At 60.1% G+C, this 19,339-nt stretch overlaps 1 protein-coding gene across 1 annotated transcript in view; it reads left to right on the forward strand.

The window, feature by feature from the left end:
- Nucleotides 1-18,551, forward strand: part of TRAPPC9 (trafficking protein particle complex subunit 9) — a 167,114-nt gene extending 148,563 nt beyond the window's left edge. Inside the window, exons 22-23 of the mRNA XM_081111710.1 lie at nt 17,190-17,410; nt 17,907-18,551. Of these exons, the coding sequence (XP_080967836.1) occupies nt 17,190-17,410; nt 17,907-18,074 (389 nt within the window). The 3' untranslated portion in view covers nt 18,075-18,551. The remainder of the gene's footprint in view (nt 1-17,189; nt 17,411-17,906) is intronic.
- The last annotated feature ends 788 nt before the right edge of the window (nt 18,552-19,339 follow it).

Genomic DNA, 19,339 nt, shown 5'->3' on the forward strand with positions numbered 1-19,339 from the left:
GGTCCGCAGGCTGCAGAGCTGCCCGTGGTCACGCCGAGGGAGCTCTCGTCTCCTCCTGGCTGGCTGAGCGTTTTTATCGGGAGCGAAGGTGGCATCATGCCAGATGCTCTTCCTACATCTACTGAGATGGTCACGTGTTGTTTTTATTTTTTAATTTCTTAACATGGTGAGCTACACGGACTGGTTTTCAAATGCTGAGCCGCCTTGGCATTCCTGGGGTAAACTTCAGCTGGTAGCGATGTAGTACCCTTTTTGTAGATGTTGGATTCCGTTTCCTAAAGAAGTTTTGTTAGAATATCTTCATTTGTGTTTGTGAGGAATGCTTGTCTGGAGTTGTGACCCACCCTCAGCATAGGCCTCAGGATAATGACGCCAAAATGAGTGGGGATGTGATTTTCTGGAAGCTTCCCTGTAGAATCGGGGTCACTTCTTTCCCACGTGTTTGGTGGACTCCCTGGTGAGGGAACCTGGCCCAGAGTTTCCTTTGTGAGAAGGATATTGACTACAACTCAGTTTCTTTAATGGATACAGACTATTCGGAGTCTCTCTTCTTTAGTGAGACTTGCTGGTGTGTCTTTAAAGGAGTCTTCCCATTTCATCTAAGCTGTTAAATTTATTGGAATCAATTTTTCCACAATATTTCCATTTTCTTTTCACCATTTATAGGACCTGTGGTGACATCACCGCTCTTTCCTGGTATTGATCCTTTGTGTCTCTGGTCAGTGTGGCCAGAGGTTTACTAATTCTATTGACTCTGGGTTTCATTGATTTTTCTCTATTGATTTTCTGATTTCTATTTCATTGATTTTCCCATGGCTGTTTATTATTTCCTTTCTCTTTCTTCCTTTGGATTTGATTTGTCCTTCTCTCATAATTTCTTAAAGTGGAAGCCAAAATCATAAATTTGAGGGTTTTCCCCCCAATACATGTATAGTGTGATAACGTTTCCAGTAAGCGCTACTGTTGGCATCTCACCAATGTTGGTATCCTGTGATTTCATTTTCACTCTGTTCAGAATAATTTCTATTTTCCCACTTATTCTCTTTGACCTGAGGGTTACTTGGAAAGGAATTATTCACTTTCTAACTATGTGGGGGTGTCCAGCCTCTCTCTGTTACTGATTGCGAATGTAATTGTGGTCAGAGGGTGTGCTCGTGTGGCGTGAGTCCTCTCAGTCTCACCGTGGAGAGTGTGGTCTGTGTCGGTGAATATTTCATGAGCCCTGAGAACAGCCTGTGCTCTGCCCTTTGGGTGGCATGTCCCATACGGGTTAGTCGGGTCAGGCTGCTGGATGGGTCAGGCAAGCCTGTTAGGCCGGCTGACTCCCGTCACTGCTGAGGGAGGCTACCGAAAGGCCCAGCCTGCCCCGCTGCAGCGGTGGCCCCTCTGTTTCTATTGGCTGCTCCATCAGACGGGACCTGACAAACCTTGGGCTCTATTATCAGGTCCATACACGTTTAGGACTCTTTTTAAAAATATTTATTTATTTCAGAGAGGAAAGGAGAGGGAGAGAGAGATAGAAACATCAATGCTGAGAGAGAATCATTGATTGGCTGCCTCTTGCACGCCCCCCACTGGGGATCCAGCCCACAACCCGGGCATGTGCCCTGACCGGGAATCGAACCGTGACCTCCTTGTTAATAGGTTGACGCTCAACCCCTGGGCCACACGGCAGGGGCCACATTTGGGACTCTTACAGCCTCTGATGAATTGCCCTGGTAGTTATGAAGTGGCATCTACAACTTCCTGCTAGCCGTCGCTCCCATGCGATACAGCGACTCTCGCTTACTTGACAGTGGTGTTAGCATGGCATGCCTTTCTGCACACGTTCAGTTTTAACCTGTTGTTTCTTGATATTGAAGTGCGTTTCTTATAAGCCACATGGCCTTGGCTCTTGTTTTGTTTTATCTTGACAATCTCGGCCTTTTGTTCGGCCCATTTGCCTCTTGTCTGCTGACACCGAGTGTGACTGTTGATATGCTGAGGTTTAAGTCTCTGATCTTCCGTCTGTTTTCTGTCTGTCCCAACTGGTCTCTGCTGCAGCTTCCTCTCCTACCGCCTTCGCTTAGAGTCGCCGGGTGTTTTCATGATCCCATTTGAAAAGACAGACTGTTTTATCAGCAGTTTTAGGCTCAGAGCAAAATGGAGCGGAAAGCACAGAGGGTGTCTTTATACCCAGCCGCCCCCGGCCTCCCCCCAAGGGCATCCCCCCCAGAGGGTACGTTGTCATCATCAGTGACTACATGGACACATCGGTGTCACCGGAGGCTGTGGTGTGCATTAGGGGTCGCTCTTGGTGTGGCACATGCTATGGGTTTGGACAGACGTATGACACGGACCCAGCCTCTGTTGACCTCCATGGTCTCGCTCTCTTCCTTCCGGCATTCTGTCCTGTGAACCCTGGCTGCCTTCGTCTGCCTGGACTCCCAGCTTCATCTCCTCAGCTCCCAGAGTGTTTGGGGGCCCCCTGTGGTCTCCACTCCCCGTCTGATGCCCCAAAACTCTCCCACGGCCGTGGGCCAGGGTAACCCGGCCTCCTCTGTTCCTCGTCCTCAGGGCCCCTGCGCTTTGTTGCCTGATGACCAGTGTCTTGACAAGCACTGTGCCATGCGTTGGTCTGTTTTGGCTTGGTGTGTTTTTCTGTGGGAGGGAGGGTAAGGCTGCCTTGTGACGCCCCTCCAGCTGGTGGGAGGTGATTTCCATCGGCCGCAGTGCATGTGGGTGCGCAGGAGTCTCAGGGCCAGGATGGCGCGTCTCCGGGGGCCAAGGGGAAAGCCATTCATTCGCTCATTAGATCCTTCAGGAAACGCTTACCGACCGGCCAGGAGGGCCCGGTGACTAACGCTATTTCCTCCTGTTTGGAGCCAGATCCAAGGACTGTTAACAGCTCCCTTGGGAAAGCCCTCCGTCACCCACCGAGCAGACGTTCCCTGAGCACGGCACCTGCCAGGCCCTGCCCGGCGCTGCCCGGGGACACACAGTCAGGCCGTCGGTGTACAGACTGAGGCTCAGCACGCCCCGCAGAGCCTGGCGCGGAAACCCCAGGGCACGGTGGACGTGTGTGGTTTGGACCATGAGGCAGGAAGAGAGCGCCTCCTGGAGATGGGGGCGGGGGCTGCATTTGGACAGCTGAGAGGGCAGGGGACGGGGCAAGGTGGCTGCTCAGAGGCGGAGGAGGCCGGGGCGGGACCTGGGTGTGGGCTGAGGCGGAGCTGCGGGCTGCAGCGGTGAGGCTCCTGGATGTGGCGGAGGGGAACACCTCGGCTCATTTCTGTGGACTCAGAGGCGTGGGGGACTCTGCTTTTATGGCCTGAAAGTCATTTTGGTTTCCCTGAAGGCACTTCATGGTCTTTCTCAAGTAAAACTTTATAATCACTTTTGTTGGCTTGGGAGTCTGTCCTACCCCGCGCCCTTGAGCCCTGCACACACACATGCCTTTCCATGACACAGATGTGTACTTTCTGTGCATGCACACGTGCCCACCCCCTGTGCACACAGGCAGACGGACGGGCAGGCGGCCCTGACAGAAGCCACACTGGAGGCGAGTTGAGGGCCGCTGCGGGGTCAGCTGTGCTTTCCTAATCGGGTGATGGATTCTGTAATGAAGACCCTGTTTCCTGAAGGAGTGTGACGCGCCCCCTTTCTGTAAACGGCCCTGCTCGCTCGGGGGACAGGCATCCACCTTCGCCTGCGGCGAGGCTGCCTCTCTTTGGCCACAGGACAGCCCGGTCACCCCTGTCGTGGGGAACGGCCCCATTTAGTCCGCTGGCCCCGCCGAGCACCTTGGCTGGTGCCACCGAGCCTCCCTGCACCCGGTCATCCCATGGCCGGGCTGGGCCTTTTGGAGCCAGCGAGTAGCCTGTGGGGGAGAGACCTCCCGCTGGGAGCCCAGCGGGGCCAGTGTCCGGATCCCGAGTCCCCCCTGAAGGAGCTGGGTCCTCCCTCCTGTCCCCGGCCTCCCGGTGGTGACACCAGCACCATTGGCAGTGCCTGGTGAGAGGAGGGGCTCAGGCTTCGAGGGGAATTTCAGTGCAGAAATGGGAAGGAGGACATTCCACTCTGAACCCCACCGCAGGCCTGGCACCGGGGCCGGGAGGCAGCCTGTGGTCGTGCAGTACAGAACAGAGCGTTCGTCCTGACTGCTCAGGCCGGCGTGTGGCTCCAGAGCTTGGGGCTCCCCCTGTGGGGCCGTGGGGACAGAGAGAGCAGCTGTCCTGACATCCCAAAGCCCGTGGGAGCCTGTTCGGAACCACGCAGGCCTGGTGGACTGACAGCCAAGCAGTGTGGTCACAGGGCATGACCCGAGCCATGGCCACCTGCACCCCTCCCTCCCAGACTTGCCCCCTCCCTCCCAGACAGGCCTCAGCCCTCGGCTTCCTGGGCCCGGGAGCAGCTGGTGATTTCTAGCCCCGAACGACACGCTCCGTGCCCAGCCTGGGCCCAGAGCCGTCTTCTCAGTTTAGGGAAGAGCGCCTTTCTTAGCTGTGGAAAGGGGAAATGTTTACCAGAAAGGAAGGCACAACACGAATAAATAATTGCAGCCCCGTGCTTGGTCCCCAGAGACCAATATGCTGGTCTCTTGTTTTTTATTAGAAAAGTGAACCAAAAAGAGAGCCCCCCAGAACCAGAGTGGGCGTCGTGCCGGTCCCTCCCTGTACAGGCTGTGGCTGAGCCGGCCGCCGGGCTGCAGGGGCGAGTGGAGAGAGGCCCTCGCTGTCCTGGGCGCCTGGCCCGGGCGTGGAGCACCGGGGTCCCGCTGGGCCCACACTGGCCCTGCGCCCCAGCCTTGCAGCCTGCCTCGCTGTCAGATGGTACCCAAGGCCGCAGGGCGCCCTCGGGGCGCTTCCCTCCTGACCGGCAGACCCTGTTGTTGACAGCTCAGTTCTCAGTCGCTCCCTGGATGCGTGTCCCTGGCTGGGCGGGGTTGGGCCCAGGCAGCAGAAGGCAGTTCCCCATCCTGTCTCTTGCTGTGGGTCAGTCGGGCAGCTCCTCCCTTGCGGAGCTTTCACGGCCCTGTCGGAGAAGGACCATCTCAGTCATTGCCACTACCAGTCCCTCGGGGTGACAGGAAGACGCTGGCCTTCCTGCGGTAAATGTTACGAAGCCCAGTGTCCCTGTCCGCTCAGCCCCGGGGAGGCCGAGGCAGGGAGCATGGCACCGTCTGAGGGGCGAGTCCAGGAGCGCCCTGGCTGACGGCCCCAAGAGGAGGTGGCCCAGCTGGATGGTGACACGTCTGAGTGGACATCACAGGTCAGGCCGAGGCCGCGAGCAGTCAAGGTGTTTGCACACGTGTGCATGGCCATGCAGAGGGCCCAAGGCTGACCAGCCCCAGCCCCACTGCCCCCGGCCCTGGCCTCCGGCCGCCTTCCTCTCTGCTGGGCCGCTGCTCACCTCCCACCCCCCTCTCGGCATCACTGCCCAGGTCTCTCCAGCCAGCAGCCTGAGTGACCCCTGCACCCATGAGCCAGCTGTCACTTCTGCTTAACCCTAGTGACTTCCATCTACCTGTCCCTCCCGCCCTGCCCTCCAAGGCCTCTCTCCTTCCCCCACCACCCAGGCCAGCCCGGAAAGTGCCGCTGCGCAGTGTCCTGCAGCCACCGGCCTTCCCCAGCAGTGGTCCAGCACCCCCCGCACTACCCTCTCTCAGAACCGGTCCGAGTGTTGCCTGCCTTCCCCACTGTACTGGGCTCCGTGAGCAGGCACTGTGCCTGCCTATCCACTTGGTTTCTCTCTAGAAGGTTTGACTTCTTTCTAGAGGAGCCCCTGGCATAGGGGGGAGCTGGGTGAACCTGGTACAGGGGGGGAGCTGGGTGAACCTGATACAGGGGGGAGCTGGGTGAGCCTGGCACAGTTGGGGGAGCTGGGGGAGCCTGGCACAGGGAAGACAGGGAAGAGCTGCGCCGTGGGGGCAGGCAGGATGCCCAGGAGGCCCTGGCAGTGACCGAGCGTGGAGCATGGCAACCATGGGGAGGAAGGGTGTGGGAGTGGGCAGCTGCTGCCCCATCAACTGAGAGGCCCATCCCAGGGTTTCCTCCACCATCTCTGCCTCAGTTTCCCTTGGGCAGTCTGCCCTTCAGGACCCGTGACCTCCCACCTGCGCTCTGCTGAGGGGAGGGCCTCAGGACAGACTCCCCCGAGGTCCTGGGGGCCTTGCAGCCGTGAACTCCGGGAGATTCATCTTCATTTGCTTCATTGCAGTGGCCCCGTCAGCACGAAGGCCTGTCTGGCATTTACTCTAGATTTTAGTTAAAACCTATCCAAGCACCAGCCTCTGGAGACACAGAGGCCGAGACCCAGTTGGCGGCCCTGAGCTGGCGCAACAGCCTCCCCCAGCGCCGCTCGCCAGGTGGGCACAGCGTGTGGGGCTGAGGACATGCTCTCAGGAGTGAGGCCTGGCCATGGCGCGGGAGGTGGCCCGGCAGGCCGCCCGGACCGGGGGTGCTGAGAGGCAGGTACCCACCATGCCTGGGCCCCTGTGACCCCGGGCTCCAGCCGCCTGCTGTGCCGACACCAGCCACACTGGGTCAGGGCCCACCCTGGCCACACACTTCCACTCCGTCACCTCTTCAAAGGCCCTCTCCAGTTATGGACAGTGACGGCCGGGGAGGGGGTGTCAGAACCCTAGTGTATGGATTTGGGGAGACCCGGGTTACCCATAACATTAGACTTGACGCACGTTGGTATGCTTCTAATACAGGTTGTTACAACGATAAGAATAAAAGTGGGTTATGTGCTCTCTGTTCAGATAAACCTCATCGACAAATTTTTAAAAACTCATGCTCATTTAGAAAATAACAATTATAGGTAAATACAAACACGTTAAATATCAGTGGTCACCTGATCACCCAGAGGCGTTAACCATTAACAAACGGTCTGTGGTTGTCTGGGTTATTTCCTATGTACAGTTGACGCTGGAACGGCAGGCCCTAGGGGTGCCAACCCCCACACAGTTGGAAATCCATCTATAAAACATAAATGTAACCCCCCACTTAGCGACTGACAGCCTGCCGTTGACCGGAGTCTTACCAGGAACACAAACAGTTACCACAGCTGTGTGTTCTACGCAGCGCACTGTCTCACAGTGAAGTGGGCTGGAGAGAGAATGTGACTCAGAAACCATCGGAAGGGAAATGCCGCTGCAGCCTGGGCTGCATCTATCGATGCAGTAAGTTTCCGTTGTCGGTTCACGAGTCGAGACGAGAAGAGTGTGTGGTGGACCCGCACGGTTCGAACCACGCTGCGCAAGGGTGGGCTGTGCGCGTCACAAACACGAGACACACCGGGGCTGTGGGCACAGCTCTGCTTTTCCTCCCCGGGCGCGGTCATCGGGTCACCGTCTTCGCACCGAGCGTGCACAGGTCCGAGGCTTAGGTCTCAGTGGCTGCACATACCCCTTTATCCAAGTGTCCCTAATTCCCGTGGCGCCCCTCTGTTGGACGGGTCAGCTGCAGGCGCTCAGGGCTGCAGGCCCAGCCCCCCCTCCCTGACAAGGTTCTGCGGTAGGACTGCGATTGGGGGTGGGGGGGTGTCTGCTTTCTCAGGGCTGTTTGCTCCTCACACGGAGATCACCCTCCGTTAGTGTAGCAGCTTTCAGACGCTAATCAGCGGAGGAACATATCCATTTCCCTGGACTCTTGCCAGCAATAGCTTTTATTTTCCTTCAAAATCTGTGTCAGCGGCCAGGCCAGGAGAGACAGGCCCTGCACCTCCCGTGCGCACTCTGACGGCAGGTGTGCGAGATTCCCCATCGTGTGTCGTGCATGGGTCATGCGCGTGCTTCTTCCTGGACCGAGCATCCATCACGCCCTCCAGTTCCCCTGTCTCTGTGGGATCTGGGCCCAGCCAGCCACACCCACCTGCCCACCTCCTGCCTGGCTCCCATGCCTCCTGCCTCTGGAATCTCCGCCCCTGCGCCCAGCACCTGCCTGGGCTCCTCCCTCGGCCCACCTAACCCCCAGATGGGCCCTGGTGAGGACGAGGGGCCTCGGGGTCAGCCCGCAGCTCTCTGCTGGTGTGGGCAGGAGAAATCTGGCCCTCCTCTCTCGTGGCCCCTGGCTTCCTCTCCCTGCGTTGTCTTCACACGGGGCCAGGCGGGCACATCAGATGAGGAAACCGCCCGGAATGGCAAGTCCTCTCCCAGGCCATGGTGGTCAGTGCAGAGTCCCGGCTGGAGTGTCATGGGATTCCCAGACCTGGCCCTGAAGTTAGTACGATCTGGTGAAGGGGCTACTCTAGACGGAGCTACAGCTTGTTTGGACCAGCCGTGACCCTGTGGAGGCACCTGGAGTGGAGCGAGCAGCCCTCATGCGCTCTCTGGGACACGCAGGGCTGCAGGGGCAGAGGCCCCAGGACCGCCTGATCCCCGCCCCCCCCCTCGGGTTCACTACCCCGAGGACACGCATCCTGTGCCAGCAGACAGGACAGCCTGGTCTGGGCTCCTCCTCTTGTCTCTGTCCCTCCCTGTTTGGGGCCAAAGGGATTTGACAGCTCCCTGAGGCCTCGTGAAAAAGAGAAACAGCAAACATTCCCTGTTGATTGCTTTGTGTTGGATGTTGCGTCTATGAACAACACTCTGATTGTTTTGTGCCTGTCACCCTGGGGGTAAAGCTCTCCCACGGACCAGTGTCTGTCCTTAAAGGAGGCCAGGGCTGGTTTCCGAGCTGCAGTCCAGTGCGGGAGAAGGCTGGCGGCCGGACCCTGATGGGCGCGGCGCAGGCGCGTGTGAGCTGGGCCGTGGACAGACAGGTCCAGGGTGTAGTTCAGAAGCCTGGGTGTGGGCTCTGCCTTTGGAGGGTGTTCCTGCCTTGTACACGCTCTTAAAGTTCCTGCTTCTGGCCTCCAGGCTGTCACCCTGGGCCCAGCGCAGGCCTGGGTTACCCCAGGAGCCTCAGGGTGGTGAGGAGAGGCAAGCCCCCCTCCCTCCGAGGCCAGCCGGGCTTCTGCCCGCAGGCGCCCCGGCCTGCCCGCCTGCTAGCAAACACTTGTGCCCAGAAGAGGAGGGAGGTGGAGATGATTGAATTATTGAAGAGAACAAGCTGTTTTCAAGCACCTGATTTGCATACGGCTCTGAATATGCTCATTACAGACCATTCTTCCTGGTTCCTAAGGCAGCAGCCCTCGCTCCAGCCAGCCCCCGAGTGCTGCCCCTTTGCAGGGGCACGTGGAGGTTTTCCTTAGCCAAGACCCTGTGCAGGTGGCTTCCCCTCTGATGGGCGGGGCTCGGAGGGAGCTGGGGTCTTGCAGGTGGGCAGGGCTGTGTCTGCTCCACCTCAGAACGCCACCCGTCTCTCCTTCACGTCTCATCTGAACTCAGCACCAGGACATACGCAGAGGAGGGCGGGCACAGAGGCAGGAGGGAGGAGGTGTGCCCTTGGCCGGGCGGGGTGCAGCGCTCAGGGCTTTGGAGCTGGAGACCAGAGCAGGGAGGTTACAGGCTTTGGGGAGCGGCTGGGCCTGGAGAGTGAGGCCAGAGCTGGGTGGCTCAGCGGTCAGGGTTGCTGTCAGGCCATCCCTGTGGGGAGGGCGCCTCAGCCTGGAGCCGGGGCGGGGCTTGGGGCAAGTTTGTTGCTTTGGGGAGCCCTGCCGCCCACCTGCTGGAGGTGCTCAGAGGTGGGCTCCGTGGGTCTGGAGTCAGAATGGGGACCCCAGCCCGGAGGAGGCGGACCCGTGGGATGAGCTGAGAGCTCCTGGCCGCCGCGTGGAGGGGAGCAGCAGGACTGCCCTCTAACACCTCCGCCCAGGACTCTGCTCTGAGCCACAGAGCTGCAGCTTGAATGCGGCCTTCCGGTCGTTATGGAGACGCGTTGTGAAGTTAGGAGGAGAAACACGGTTTCGATCGCATTTGTTAACTTGATCTGTAGCTTGCGAGTATTTGGACGTGGGCAGGTGGTCTCCACGAGCTTTTGCCCTGAGCCCCTCATGGAGTGGGTGGGCCTGGCGGCCTGTGTCTCCTCCACAGCCACCGTGGATGGTGGAGAGCCAGCTGCCAACCCCGTGTTGGGACCCTGGTCCCGCCCAGGGCGCTGCTCTGCGGCTGAAATCACTTTCCTGCTAATTAAGCAGACAGCACAGCAGGCAGTCATTTCCAAGTTGCTCTTAAACGCTCCAGTTTCTCCCGGAAGCCGTGTGGCTGCTGCTCGTTGGATAGTCAGAGGCTGGTCCCATCACCTCAGCCACTGGCGGATCGCAGACTCAGTCCTTCACGGGCGTTCACTGGGTGAAAGTCCCCCTTCTGTGCCTCCTGGGAGACCCGCGAGCTCAGTACCCTCCCTTCCTGCCAGAGCGGCACCCCTACACACCCCTCTCACTGCACTCACCCTGCGCTGTGGCCCAGCCTGTGTGCCACTGCGTCCCTGGACTTGCAGTCAGACACTCGGCCAGGTTCTAGAATTGAGTCCCTGCTGTGGGTGGGTGGGCAGGTGGCTAGATGGGTAGATGGGTGGATGGAAGAGAGTGGTGAGTAGGTAGGTGAGTGGGTTGTGGGTGGATGTGTGGATGGATGGATAGGTGGGTGGGGGTGGATGGATGAACAGGTTGATGGATAGTGGGTGGTAAGTGGATGGGTGGGTGGATGGATGGATGAGAGGGTGATAGATGAATGGATTGGTGGATGGGTCAGTGGGTGGTGGGTGGATGGGTGGATGTCTGAGCGGTGATAGATGAATGGATTGGTGGATGGGTCAGTGGATGGTGGGTGGATGGGTGGATGTCTGAGCGGTGATAGATGAATGGATTGGTGAATGGGTCAGTGGGTGGTGGGTGGATGGGTCAGTGGGTGGTGGATGGACAGATGGGTGACCTGCAGTCTAGTGGTGTTGAGTTTGTAATGGCAGAGACAAAGAATCTGATTCTTGCTCCTAGGTTGGGACACAGGAGCCCACATCACTAAGCAGGTTAGAAGGGAGCCTTGGGGGTCACTCTAACCGGGGACCCCACCAAACCAAGACCAACACTTTCAGTAAGCAAAGTGGGGGAGCCTCCCTCTGTTGCCAGGGATTTTAAGCTGGTGTGAAAACAGGTGGGCAGTGTGCAGAGTCGGGAAGGGTCTGCGTGTAGACTCGGTGGGGCTGAGCCTGTTTTGAAATCATCTGGCCCGATCCTCTCATGTAACAGACCTGGGAGCAGAGGCTCGGGGGGTGTGGGTCACTGTCAGTTCACTGAGTGAGCCCTGAGCTCCGTAGCAGGAGACAGCCCCTCAACAGAAAATCCTGTGTGGAGCTGGCCCTCAAGTGAGAGGGGCTTGGGCAGGGCCGGGGTCAGGAAGCCTTCCTGGAGGAGGTGCTGTTCAAGCTGAGTGTCGAGAAGGCCAGTGGGAGTCAGCAAGGGGACGCATGGGGGCATCGCGTGTGCTGTGGGGGCACATACGGCGGGAGGGGCACAGGTTGCGGGTGTAGAGAGGGCACAGTCTCAGCCAGGCCTCGAACACTCTGGAGGCGCAGCGAGGCGTCACTTCTACATCTGTGCCATTTGTCTCCTCTGCAAGCCCCTCTTCCCCTGGGCTGGCTCCCGGCTGGCTCCCCGCTGGCTCCCCGCTGGCCTGGCCCCACTACCAGCCAGTGGGAGGTCTGCACACCCTGGCAGAGACCCCGTACGCTGGCCCTGCTGGGCACCGGGAACCGAGGGGGGGCCCAGGTCCTGGCCCTCGGGACTCTGTTGGTGGAGGCAGGGAAGTGCAAAAGGCCCAGTTCAGAGACCAAGGCATCGGGAGGGCAGGCTTCCCAGGGAGTGAGGCGGAGCTGAGGCAGGCAGGCTCCCCGGCAGAGGCAGGGCACCGCTTGTGCACAGGGCCAGGGGCATGAAACCAGCCGCCCGCCTCTTCCCACACCTGTTGGGACCTCCCCATGCTCCCTCCCTTGTGTGTGACCTGACCCTGCCGGCAAGATGGTCCGAGGCCGGATGACACGGTTGGCGAGGACCAGGCGGGCGCAGAGCCACGGGCAGGGTGGAGGGTCCCGCCGGGCGGCAGGAATCCTCGCTTTATTTAGAAAGGCTGGAGGGAAGATGAAGACGAGGACTGAACCGGTAGACGTTGCGTGGGGACAGACGAGTCATTTCACATTCTCTGCTGCTCTCAGAGGCTGTCTCTGCATAATGCCCGCCAGCAGGCACGTGTCCCGTTTCCCCGCCTGCCTTTCCCTGGTTTGTCTTCTGTTGTCTGAAGTGCTTGTCCAAGAAAAGGTGGAAGCAGAGGACCTAATAGAGGCACTGCCTCTAGCCGGCCGGCGTTCCTGGTGCGGTTCTGTTCTGGGTTCCCGTGCCCGCGCCAGCGCCAGCGCACAGTGTGGCCGGAGCGTGTCAGCTCCTGCTGGGCTCATGTTCCCTTCTGACGAGAGGGCTGGTTAGATGAGGCTGGAGGCCTGCGAATGTCTCAGATAAATGCTGTGACAAAGCCCCAAACGTCAGGGATGCCCTGCCCATCCCACGGCCCACCCACATATGACCCCGCCCATCAGGAGAAAGGGATTGTGGGAGGCGTGTGTTTGTGGGCCATGACCTGTGTTCTCTCTCCACACTGGGACCTCAGCCCTCTCCGGACACATCTCCTCTGCACCCACCAGCCCTCTGGCCAGATGCTGCCTCCTCCCATTTTCAGACAAGGAGGCAGCAGCCCTGACTTCGGAAGGGGCTCACCGGGCCCTGCAGTGGGCACCTGTGTGGCCCGAGAACCCTGGCCTGGTGGGGCGGGCACTCCCACAGGAGGGTGTGTGGTGTTGACCATGTGTTTCTTCCCGCTGTTGAGGACAGTGGTTCGCCATGGCCCACAGCAGCCACGGGCCACGCCAAGACGCCCTCTGGGCCGCCCTCACCGCTCTGTGAGCTCCCCGCACCTTCCCCGGGCTCTCCTCCGTGGGCCCCACCCCTGGAGGCCGGTGCCAGGACCGGCTCGCGGTGGGCACACTGGGGAAGCCAGGAGCCTCTCCACAGAGAACCCGGGGCGGCGCGATTTCCTCTCCACTCGCCTAATTTTAATTTAATTCCCTTTAATCTTTAATGGAAAGTTGTAAAAGTAAATTATTTACCCGAGAGAGCCAAGCCGCTCCTTGGGGCGCTCCTGCCTTGAGGGTAATTACACATGTGAGTCCTGCCCGGCCTCCTCCCTGGGCGCTGAGGGCCAGGCGCTCTGGCTCACGCACTGATTAGCTACCTCCATCACTGTCACCCCATGTGCCCTGGCAGATGCAGAGCAGGGCTCCACCTGACAGGCACTCACTTGGTAATTGCCCCGGGGCAAGACGAGCCTGTGCTCTACCCGTGACCGTGCAACTGGGATCAGAGCTGAGCTGTGCAGGCTGCCCTCCTGCCTGTCACTCACCTCCAGCTGCCTCCCTGAGCCAGCTCACCCCAAAGAAAGGCCCCCGCCCAGCCCTGCGGGGGCTCCAGGTGGGGGCAAGGGTGACGAGGAGGTGGGGGGAGCCCACCTCCCCAGGTGCCTCTTTGCCTTAGACCAGTGGTTCTCAACCTTCCTAATGCCGCGACCCTTTAATACAGTTCCTCATGTTGTGGTGACCCCCAACCATAAAATTATTTTCGTTGCTACTTCATCACTGTAATTTTGCTACTGTTATGAATCGTAATGTAAATATCTGATATGCAGGATGTATTTTCATTGTTACAAATTGAACATAAATAAAACATCGTGATTAATCACAAAAACAATATGTAATTATATATGTGTTTTCCGATGGTCTTAGGCGACCCCTGTGAAAGGGTCGTTCGACCCCCAGGTTGAGAACCGCTGGCTTAAACCCTTGCTTAGAGCATGGTCACCCCCCCTCCTGGCCACTGTCCATGCTTTTGACCTCTTTTTAAAACTCAATATATGGAAAATTAGCCCTATGACATTTAGAAACCTGGATAAGGGAAACCGTATTTGGCATAGTTGGTCAAGACTGGTGGAGTGGGTGAGAGAGAGAGAGAGAGAGAGAGAGAGAGAGAGAGAGAGAGAGAATGTTGGGGTGGGGGACTAATATGGCTACCAAAGGTTCGGTGGCTGTCCTTTTAACTCTGAGCTTCCTAACAGCCACAGAGAAAAGGTCAGTTTCTTGACTCTCATCAGTAAAGAGGGTAAGGTTGCCGGTTGGTTAGGCACCTGGCACGTGCTCCCTTGGCCTCAGAAAAAGGTCACCACTTTGTACTGGGTACTCGCAGTTGTGAGGTTTCGCGCCGGGTCTGCCTGTGCCGCCCCGAGGCCCGCTGGCTGCCGTTGAGGAGGTGAAGCCAGGCCCACGGCAGGCCCGGCCTCCGCGCTGCCTCACGTCCCGAGGCGCGGCTGTCTTTTCTCACGGGACCATCTGTGGCTCCTAACCGGTGACAGAGCTCCTGGGTTGACTCCCAATCCAGGCCTCGCTGGAGTCAATCTGACTCAGACTTAGGCTCACCCAGATTTACGTGGGCTAGACGGGTGCGGTGCCTTGAGCAATGGGCATTTCAGTGTGCTTGGCCGAAGCAAAGCCGGCTTGGTGAGCTCACTCCCGCCCTTCCCAGCTGTCGCCTCACTAATCCCTCCGCATTGCTCTTAAGCCTTAAAAGTTTTTTATCTAAAATTAGATATTTGCACCTCAAGTCTACCGAGCCTCCCCTGTTTCTTATAGTCACCAAGGGCCGGGCAGGGGGCGTCGTGGGGCCAGCAGGGGGGATGGCCTCCCTGGGAGTCTGGGCTCCGGGGACAGTACCCCCTGCCTGCCTTGGGCGCCAGGTGCTAAGGGACAGGTGAACAGGTTGTCAGTAAGTCACTTGAGCAAGAAGCGCAGGGTCACTCCTCCTTGTCACGGAAAGTGATTTCCATGTGACCTTGGGGCCTGCTGCCACTGTGGGCTTTCCTTTGGCCACTAAAGGAGCCTGCTCTGTGGGTGCCCCTCCACTTGCTTGCCTGTGGGTGCCAGCCTGGTGGGCCTGGTGAGCGGCACCCATGTGGCCCTGCAAGCGGCGGCCTGGACCCAGCAGGTGCGTAAGAAACAGGCCCTCTGGTCGCCCACGGGAACCTGAGCAGTGGGACGGGGGGCTGCTGAGCTTGCTGGGGGAAGGGCCCTGGATAGGGGACTGATCAGGACAAGCCCTTCCACGACTCCCCCGCCTTCTCCCGGGCTCATTCGTTCACGGAAACCTAAGTGTGCGTGGCCGATGGGCAGATGCCGAGGGCTGTGCCCAAGAGAAGGGCCGGCTTCTGTTGTGAACGCAGAGGGCGCGGCACAAGCAGCCCCGGCAGGGCCGACCTTGCTCTGCACGTGCCCTCCAGGAGCCTGTCTGGGAAAAAGGGCTTCTCTAGCCCCGGGCCAGCCCACCCCGCCCCTCCGCCACCCTTCTCCGAGCTCCCTCACCCTGTGCACCCCCCGCCCCACCGTGGCTGCCCTTGGCCCAAAGGCGGGCTGGCACCAGGACGGCCTGCCACGGGGGGCTTCCTTCTCCTCCCAGCGGCCGCAGGCCCTCCCTCCTCCTGGTTTCTATTTATAGCCTGTGTGTCCGTCGCGGCCGTGCTGTAGCATAAGCGGGCGGTGGTTTCAGGAGGCATTCTGGGCCACACGAAATTAAGTCCGTGACTCCGGCTGTATTAACAGTGAGGGCGAATGGGGCGGGGACGGGAGGCAGGAGGTGGCCGTGGCCCCAGGTAACGCTGTGGGGGCAGAGCCTCATCTGCTCCGGGATGTCTTACCCAAGAGCCCCCTGCATGAGTCATCTGCGCGAGGGCTGGCGCTGCCATCAGGGACCCAGGCCAGGAAGCGGGAGGGCGGTCCTGACCCTCTAACCCTCACGGTACAGACGGGCTGGTCCCGAAGGCATCTGGGCCCAAAGCCCACTCACTCACTCACTCATCCATCCATCCATCCATCCATCCATCCATCCATCCAGTAAATATGAACTAGAGCCAGAGTCTGCCTGGCCTGGGTCTTGGGGACACGGGCAAGTGGCAGTTCTCCGGAGCTTCTGGGGGAGGAGACACGCAGGCGGTTAATAGTTAATCAGGTGGTAAACACGAGAGCTTCAGGTAAGATGTTGTGGGTCATGAGAAAGTGAGAGTGTGGAAACGTGACCTGGGTTTCTTCAGTCGGAAGGTTTCTAGGCTGGGCGACCCTGTGTCCACCCTCAGCCTGCACTCCTTGCCCGGGTGCCTTGGAGCAGGGGTGAGGGAGGCATGCGGAGACGGGACTGAATGGTGCTGCCCAGGACCTCTGCAGCCTCCCCCCCACCCCCCGCCCCCTTGGCTCCGTGATGGGAGTAGGAGCGGGTGTGGTGAGCCCTGCGCCGGGAGGTGGAGCACTGGGTGGAGTAGGCACCTGGGGGCGTGGTGCTGCGAGGTGCAGGCCCTGGAGCCTCCCTGGAGGCCGTCACCCTAGGACCAGCCGCTCTTAGACGTTCTTACTTTTGTCCCAATGATTCCATTCCTGAGTCTGAATTCAGACAAAGCTCATGGTGCAAACGTGGACACAGCGAGACGTGATGGGTGGACACATCATGCGTGTTTGCCCGGGATCTTCTGTGGCCTCCGAGAACATTCTCCCACGGACGTCGACATGGGGGACATGCTAGGTCCTCACGGTCACAGAGAGCAGAACTCAGAACTGCAGCCAGCCCCACGGCCGCGTTAACCAACGCAGATGCCCAGACACAGGAGTGGTCGCCGGGTGCAGAGGGGGCGGGGCCAGGGCCTGGGATTATTACAAAAGTGTTTTTACTTCCGTAAACTTCCCAAAGTGTTTACAGTGTGCTGTGAAAGCTCATGATTTTAAAGAAACAAAACGTGGGGGAGGCTTGATCGCAGAAGGCTCCCTGAAACATGGGTTTGGAGGGGAGCGTGGTGGGGGGGTTGTTGACTTGCAGATACACCCCAACCCCAGTCACTGTCAATAGGAGTGTGTGTCGCAAAGGCCCAGCCAGGTGCCACTTGTCACCTTGGGGGACTGTGGCCAGAGCTCAGCCCTTCCAGGTGGGAGTATCTTGGAACCCCAAACAACCTTGGGGACCCTCCTAGAGCTCTGGCCCCATGCCTGTCCCTGCCAGCCTGCACGTCAGCAGAGCAGGGACTGGACCGTGTACCCAGCTGGCACAGAGGGGTGGCAGACGTGGAGGATGATGGGGTAGGGGATGAATGAATTAGGGAAGGAGTGAATGAATGAATGAACAAGAAGACGGATGAGAAGGGGAGGCCACCTGGGCTGTGTCCCTGACAGTCTCATGTCCTGTGTCTTTGGCAGACGTGCTGGTGGACGGACAGCCGTGTGACTGCGAGGCGGCGGCCTGCCAGGTGGGCGATCCCATGCGCCTGGAGGTGCGGCTGACGAACCGGAGCCCGCGCAGCGTGGGGCCCTTCGCCCTCACCGTGGTCCCCTTCCAGGACCACCAGAACGGCGTGCACAACTACAACCTGCACAGCGCCGTCTCCTTCGTGGGCTCCAGCACCTTCTACCTGGATGCGGTGCGTGGTCGGGGAGCCCCATGCAGCCCAGGGCCGTGTCCCACTGCCCCCCAGCCCTCTGGGCTGGCGCTGGTCTGCCTGGCTCACTCAGAGGCCTTAGACAGCTCACTTCTCTGCATCCGGGGCCCTAGGAGTGAGACCAGGGAAGTTCAGGAGACAAGGCGAGGGGGGGTGGGGCCCAGAACAGCTGAGGTCCCCCGTTCACTATTGCCCTGCCCCATGCAGTCACCTCCCTGTCCATGGTCACTGCAGGGGCCCAGGGGACTGATGGAGTCACAGAGCTCACCTGGCCCCACCTCCCAGCCTCACAGGGCACAGCCCTCAAGCTCCACCCACGTGACACTGTGCCTTCAGCCCCACCCCCATCCCCACCTGAAGTGCCTCCCAGAAACGAAGCCGAGGCTGGGACAGGTGCAGTGACTGTCCGGGCAGGTTAGAGGTCCCCTGTGGCTCTGGGTTCCGCTGCTCTGGGCTGACACCTCCCTCCTGCCTGTAGGTGCAGCCTGCGGGCCAGTCGGCCTGCCTCGGGGCCCTCCTCTTCCTCTACACGGGCGACTTCTTCCTGCACGTCCGGGTGCACGAGGACAGCACAAGCAAGGAGCTGCCGCCCTCCTGGTTCTGCCTGCCCAGCGTGCACGTGCGCGCCCTGGAGGGCCAGGCCTGAGCCCGGGTCCGGCCTGCGCTGTGGGGGTGCCCGGTCTGGCCCCCCAGCCTTTGTTGTAGCTCCTGTCCCTCTTCCAGCTCAGCTCCAGCCCCAGCCCCAGCCCCCTCCACCCCTTTTTCCTGCAGCACCTTTTCTGGGCTGTGCCGAGTGTGGAGACACAGCAGCCTCACCCCTCCCCGCACTGCCCACCACGGACCCTCTGCTGGAGCCTGGCGCTAAGGCCGATGCTGCCCAACCCCAGGGGGCGAGGCTCAGCTACCCAGCTGGGACCCTGCACCTTGGGATCACAGCCCAGCCAGTGTGGGCCTGCAGAGACGCTCAGGCCTCAGAATCCCCCCAGGGCTGGCCCTTCTCCCTGAGCCCCTGAGGCAGCCCCTGTGCCAGATGCTGGGCAGTGTCCGGGCGGGGCCCCAGGGACCATGGCCTGTGTGTATCTGTGTGTCTGTGACAAGTTCTCCAATAAAGGGCCTGCCTGGCTCCCTGCTGGTCCGCCTGCCTCCGTCGGTGGGCAGGGGCCGCCCCAACTCAGGTGAGGGTTCCAGTGCACGGGGTTCTGATCAGAGACCCCCACGACACACGGCTGGTGGCCAGGAGGACTGAGCCTGGCTCTGTCTGTCTCGGTGACCCCACAGCCCCTTCTACACGTGCTTCTTTGGCCTGGCTCAGAACACGAGGCCCAGCCCCACCCCGGTCCCCGGCCCCCACCCCGGTCCCCAGTCCCCAAGGTGGCGCTGGCCATGTCAGCCTCTTGCTGTCTCTTCACCCTGTGACACTGTCCACAGTCCCTCTGGGGCTCTGGGGCCATGCCCAGGTCTCCCAGGCCAGGCTGGCTGGTTGGCAGGCTGTTTGCTGCCCAGAGGTGCTCGCAGGGAGGCAGGGGTACAGCCCGGCCAGGTGGGGGCTGTGCGCCCAGAGAAGGCCCTTATTCTGCTTGCGGAGCTGCCATGGGGCTGTGGCGCCTGTCCTCCCCTTCCGCCTCCACCGTCCCAGGCCTCGCCCCTCATGGAGCTGCGCCCTCGCAGCCCTCCCTCCCCTTGGCTCAGGGCAGGAGGGAGGCCGGGCCTTGGCTACACCTGGCCCAGCAGCGGCCCAGGAAGGGGCTCAGTTAGAGGTTGCACAGCAAAGCCTGCACAGGACGAGCTCAAGCAGTCCGTCTGGGAAGTGGGGTTCCCCTGGGGCAGCGAGGGAGCCCTGAGGGGCCCTGCCACAGGAACCCTGGCCCCCGAAATCCTCAGGGGAATCTGGAGGGAGAGAGTTCCCCAGCC

Source organism: Myotis nattereri (assembly GCF_964212035.1).
Source record: "Myotis nattereri genome assembly, chromosome: 17".
In the NCBI taxonomy this organism is placed as follows: Eukaryota; Metazoa; Chordata; class Mammalia; order Chiroptera; family Vespertilionidae; genus Myotis; species Myotis nattereri.